The sequence below is a fragment of the Sarcophilus harrisii genome, unplaced genomic scaffold, assembly GCF_902635505.1.
Source record: "Sarcophilus harrisii unplaced genomic scaffold, mSarHar1.11, whole genome shotgun sequence".
Lineage (NCBI taxonomy): Eukaryota > Metazoa > Chordata > Mammalia > Dasyuromorphia > Dasyuridae > Sarcophilus > Sarcophilus harrisii.
Genome location: NW_022290901.1, coordinates 72985 through 79062, shown reverse-complemented (window position 1 = coordinate 79062; position 6078 = coordinate 72985). Strand labels below are relative to the sequence as shown.

Sequence of the window (6078 nt, the reverse complement as noted above, 5' to 3'; positions counted from 1 at the left end):
TCCCTCAGACTGTAGGAGGACCGGACTATAGTAAAACAAAAACTTTGTTTTGTGGGCCTTTAAATAAAGAAACTTCATAGCCCTGGGTAAAGGGGATAAACGTCCTCAGCTGCTGCATCTGGCCCTCAGTCATAGTTTGAGGACCCCTGTTCTAGAGGAAAGTAATTCACTGATTTGAATATTCAGAAGAGAGAGTGTGTGGAATGTTGTGCCAAAGTTCTCCTTTATTGTCCTGACTCAATTTCCTTAATAATCCTGACCCAGTCCTGCCTCAGTTTCCCTAATTGTTCTGCTCAACCACCTCTCCCTCCTAATCATGATGATCCAGATAAGGAGAAAGATCTTCTATCTTAGGCATCATCAGAATGATGGGTGCCTTTCCCCACTCTGTAATCCCAATTATCAGATGTCCCCCATGCCACCCCTCACCCTGTCATAGCCAGATTGTCAAATGTTCCCTCTCTCAGCACCGTGATTCCGCCCTGCCTTGCTCTAGCCCCTGAGTCTGAGCCACGTGTGTGTGTGTATATCTATCTATCTATCTATCTATCTAGATATATAGATATATAGATATACGACTTGGAGAACTCACATTATCTGCTGGATTCTTGGAGACCATAGTCTCATTCACCCCTGGGACCAAACCATGGATCCATTTGGTCCCAGTAAACTATCTCCCTTTTAAATAAATTATAAAATATTCTCTAATCTCTATCTTGCCTCAGTCTCTCCAGCATTACAATCAATCTGAGAGATATAAATGGTCCAGAACCATCTGGAGTTTTGATTTTAGAAGCACATGTCACCACTTCAGTCATTTTGGTGGGAAAGGATATGGTCACTCTGACTTTGGCCTCAGTAAAATTTTGCCTTGCATCTTGGGGGCTGTATGAGTGAATAATAGGGTTACACTGAGCTTCATTATCAGTCAGCCCAGCTCTCTAACTTCACACAGCTAAACTGTTGGATGCTTTCTACCCTGCAGATCAAAAGAGCACCAATATATTAGTGCTACTAGAACTTCTCACCAAAATATTCATAGCAGCACTTGTTGAAATAGCAAAGGACTGAAAATAAAGTAGATGCCCATTGATTAGGAAATGGTGAAATAAATTGGAGGCACAGTAATGTAAGGGAAAATTGTTATGTTTGTAGGAAACTATGAATAGGAAGAATACCAAGAAGCCTGGTGAGATGTACCTGAATAGAAAGAATGCAATTTATGCAGCCCAGGAAGCCAATATACATAATGACTACAACAATGTAAACAGAAAGGATAAGTACCCCAAAATCCTCAAAAACTCATATTGCAAAATTACAAAGAACAAGCAGGAGTCCAAAGAAGAGAGATGGGAAGACAATCCTCTCCCACTCTTTTATGGAGGTAGCAGATGTATGAGTGTAGTGTAGCATCACACTTATTTTCAGGCTTTTAGCAATCATTTTTACTGTTTATGTCCATTTTTTCTTACTTTTGTCTTTAATCGATATTGTTTGTTATATGAGATGACTCTACCAGAGGGAGAAAGAGAAATATGCTGGAGGAAATAAGGCCCTTTGGTGATTAATCATAGGGTAAGTGAATTGCCTAAGGTCACTTACCAATCAAGGAAGAGGCCACATTATGCCATTAGTGGCATTCCAGGGATCTCAGTATAATGTTCTTTTTGTTATTTCCAGGTATCCCTGGAGAACTGGAGGCCATATTTTCCTCAGATAATCTCCACAGTCCTGGTTCATTCTACCCACAGAAAGCTGAGCAAAAGCAAAGGTTTCATGGGCTCAGGCCCTCACTGATCATCTTTTCCCCCATGGAAGAGGGCACCGAATTCAGCTCGGACTGTTAGGACTATTGCCTTTAAGCCTCTTTAATCACGATCTCCTTAAGCTCCCTCTTTCCCTGAAAAGAACCTTGGTAAGGAATGGGAAGTGGAGAGAGCACAGTCTTGACTCCCTCCCGCTGTCTCCTGTGCTGGTCTGCGGGGAGGGGATGTGCAAAATACTTGGTTGACTTTGAGACTTAGTCTATAAGTGCAAGTGCTTGGAGCTGTCGGTAATCACCCCTCCACCTCCTGCCCCTCAGGGGTTCCAGGTAAGCCACCCTGGTCCATTTCCACTCACTGTCTTGTCTTCCCAGCTAACCCTCCACTTCCCAACCTGCTTTCTATGAGTAGGATTCTCAATTTCTGATCAATATACAATGATTTCATAAATCCATGGCGCATGGATGAATGGCAACACATAGGAGATGGTCAGAACACTTTATTGAGCCTAGAGTTGAGCAGGTGCCCTGATGGGTACTCAGGCGGAGGCAGTCGAGCTCTCTGACATTGCTTTCTCCTTACTCTTCACTCTATTCACCTCCCTGCTAAGGGGCGGCGGTGGTGGGGGCGGTGGTGGGGCTGCGGCCGCTGGGGTGGCTGCGGCTGCAGTAGCTGCGGCCGGGGCAGCTGCAGCCGGAGAGCCGCCTGCAGCTGCTTGGGTGGTCAAGGCTCCGGCTTTGGGAGGTGCTGTGGCAGTCGTGCCCGACGCGGACGAATCTGAAGATTCCTTCGGAAGCTTGTCCAAGGGCACACAGCACATTTTCTTATTAAGGCACGTACTATGCTCCTTCTCATTACTCTTGCAGCTCGCACGACAGCGCCCCACGTTATTGAAGCATTTTTTTTCTCCCCAACCAGCTGCCCAAGGAAAGAAGAGAGCACAAAGTGAACAGGGGAGCCTCGGAATGGGAGGAATCGAGCCTGCCCTGGCGAGGGGTGGAAGAGGGAGGGAAAGCCTGGGGTTCTGGGTCGCTGCAATCCCAAACATCAGGTTTGAAGGTTGTCAGGACAAGGGGCGCGGAGCCGGAGACGATGGCAGATCTGGTTAGGAGAAAGGGGGGAGGACGGTGAGAGAGAAAAGCAGTGTAATGAGAGAAGCTTGTGCTTCCGGGGAAGGGGAGCACCTCCCAACCTCTCAGACTTTCTCCCTCAGCAGGAATATCACTCAGAATCACACGGAGACTTAGGGGTCCCCCAGACCTCCTAAAATGCTCCCCCAGAGCAGGGGGGAGGATGGAGAAGAAGATTTTGAGCTCTCAACCCCACCTTATGCTCCTGTCCCTAGAAAATGCAAAGTAACCATCTTTTTTTTTTTTTTTTTTTTTAACATCTGCCCAGTCCTTAGGTTCAGGAAATAGGCACCAGAAAATAGTTTTAGTCGTTCAGCCGTGCTTCGTGGCCCCAATTGGGATTTTCTTGGCAAAAAGTGGTTAACGATTTCCTTCTCCAGCTCATTTTCCAGATGAGGGAACGGAGGCCCAGAGTCACAGGCCAGTGAGTGTTCTGAGGCTGGAGTTGAACTCAGGTATTCCTGACTCTCTACCCCTGTTCACCTAGCTGCCCCATTCCCAGAGGCATTCCTTTTGGACGCTAATTGGAGTCCAGATTCGCAGGGGAGGGAAGAAGACAATAGGAAGGGTCGTCAACTGAGACCTCTGATCCAGATGCTGCAGTGGAGAGAGACCTGGATTGAAGAATCTAAGGGCTAGAGTCAAATCCCAGCTCTTTCATTCCCTGCCTGTACTGAAGGAAATACACTTAGCCAGTTACCTCGTCCATAAAATGCATCTGGGAGTGGGGGGAGTGTTGAACAGAAAATTTCTCAAAAGTTCCCTTCTGTGATGGAAGGGAGGCAGCAAGGATGGGAGAGAGAAGTCTGACTCTGGAGTTAGAAGACATGGGTCTCAAGCTACCTCTGACACTACCTAAGTGACCTTGGGCAAATTAACATATCTCTCTGCACCTTAGTTTCTTCATCTGTGGGAAAGTTCAGTAGGCTGAACTAGATGTCCTCTGAGGTCCCTTCTCTTTCTAAATATGATTCTGTGCTCTGTAATTCCTCTAATTCTTCATTAGAAACATGCGAGGGAAAGAACAGTGTCTCTGGGAGATGAGCCTCTGACTCAGGCTGCAGAATATCTCTGATTACTCTATCACTCCCAACTGTTGCTCTCCTAGGAACATCATGCAGGATTTTCAAGTATGTGCTCAGCCCACACAGCTTGGAATTAAATCAGTTCCCATGGCAAAGACTTTTCTGCATAAATTGTACTGAGAATTAGAGTAGATAGCTACTCCTATAGTCACTAATAACAGAACTCCTTCTGCTCAGGTGCATGCCCTTTTCTCTGCCTTCATTCTCCTTGACAATTATAGTTTCTTTTAATGATATTGGTTATACTTTTCATTTTGAAATTCTTATCATCTCCCTTAGCTCTCACATTTAAGTGTGTAATCACTAAGTGATTACTATAGTGACCTAGAGCATGTCTAACTCTGTCTCTGGTGTTGGTTACTCCTCCTCCTGTCTCCCAAAATTGGGGCATATGTATTTGTAAATAGTACTTTATTTTTTCCAATTATATCTGAAGACAATGTTTAACATTCAATTTTTTAAAGTTTTGAGTTCCAAAGTTTCTTTCTCCACCTGTTCTCTTCCCCTCCCTAAAATGGTAAATAATTTGATATAGATTATATGTAAATAGTCATGTCTGAAAGGCTTCATTTCTTCATTTTCTCTAATTCACTCATCACCTTTCTTTCATCTTTATGAGAATAACCCTCAAATCTGAAGATCCTTTCCCAGGCTCACACTTCTGATAGCCCATACATAGATCATTTCTAGGTGGATGCAATACTAGTTCTTCAGATTCAACACATTTGCAAACAAATCCTTCATCTTCCCTGAAAATTATTTGGCCCTCCTGACTTCCCCGGATATGATCATGGATGGCATCACCATCCACCCAGTCATTCAGCTCAAAAACTCAGAATCATCTCTCATTGTCTCTCCCTTTTCCCATGCACCCCTTTCCCATTAGCTTCTATTCCCTTTCTAACCCTAGAACAGGCTCTAGATAGTGCTGTGGCCAATGTAGATTAGCCTCTATTGGCTAGACCAGAAGCTTGGAGTTTTTTGGATCCTTAAGTTGGAAATACAAAGTCTAAGAAAAAACATAAGCTATTAGTATTAAAAGACCTAAGGGAATTGGAGATGAATATCAGTAAGTTCACTACACCGAAGAACACTAAGATCAAAGCCTTTTTCACAAAGTATTCTTAGGAAGAGAAAAAAAAATTGTTATTAAAATTGTTCTGTTTTGTACATTGAAGAGTTAACTTAGAGCCCATTGTGGTGCAGGCTAAAAATCTATCTCGTTAAAGAAGAGTTTGTTTTTTAATTCCTAAATTAGGATATGTGGAGCTGATTTATTCTAGCCTACATAGGTAGAAAAACTGAACTTAAGTGACCTTAGAAAGACCGTAGCCCAAGCCCTGTCATTTAATTGATTGAAACCTGAGGACATGCCCAAGGTCACACAGGTCCAAAGTCAACTTCTGAACCCAGGAACTCCATAGTTCTAGCTCCAAATCCATAGTTCTTTCCAATTCACCACACCACCTCATTCCTGGAACATATTTCTCTTTCTTAAAGCTCCTGGTTCTCATAAAGACAAAATGTGGGTCTATACAGCCTCTGGGTAACTCTAAGGGTATCTCTGCTTTTCACAGGTGGATTTCAGTGCTTCTTGATAGCCGTGGCTTTCATTCCATGGCCCCATCCCACAATCATGAGCAGCTGCAATGACTCCAGTGTGCCCCAGTCCCAGCTCTCTTTCTTCCCTCAACATAGTTCCAGGTTACCTTGGGTTCTCTGTGCCAGAAATGAGATAATGGCAAAGGCCAGGAGAAGGAGCTTCATGGTTGATGTCCCTTGGACAGAGAACCGGCAGGGTTAATGGAGAACTGAGAGACCTCCCTGTATACTGTGAGTTGAAGCTGCAGCATTTATTACCCTCCCCAGTGGGGTGGGGCCAGGAGTGTTGAACCACAGAGGGAGTAGAATTCTGTGTTGCCCAGTGTTATTCCATTAGGTCAGACTGTCCATTGACCAGCGACTCCGATTGGGTGCCTCTTGGGTTTTAATCTCTATCAGTGGCTCTGCTGGGGGAGATATAAACCACACTCAAAGTAGTAAATTATAGAAACACAGATTTTTGAGCTAGGAGGGACTTTGGCAATCACTCTTTTACAG

General features: G+C 44.4%; 1 protein-coding gene across 1 annotated transcript; it reads right to left on the bottom strand.

Moving 5' to 3' along the window:
- Positions 1 to 2253: 2253 nt before the first annotated feature.
- On the bottom strand, positions 2254 to 5815 carry LOC116420421 (beta-defensin 126-like). Its single transcript, XM_031945299.1, has 2 exons — positions 5688 to 5815; positions 2254 to 2681 (listed from the first exon to the last, which is right to left on the bottom strand). Exons 1-2 carry the CDS (start codon positions 5743 to 5745, stop codon positions 2302 to 2304), a joined length of 438 nt encoding a protein of 145 aa, XP_031801159.1. The 5' UTR covers positions 5746 to 5815; the 3' UTR covers positions 2254 to 2301.
- Positions 5816 to 6078: the final 263 nt, after the last annotated feature.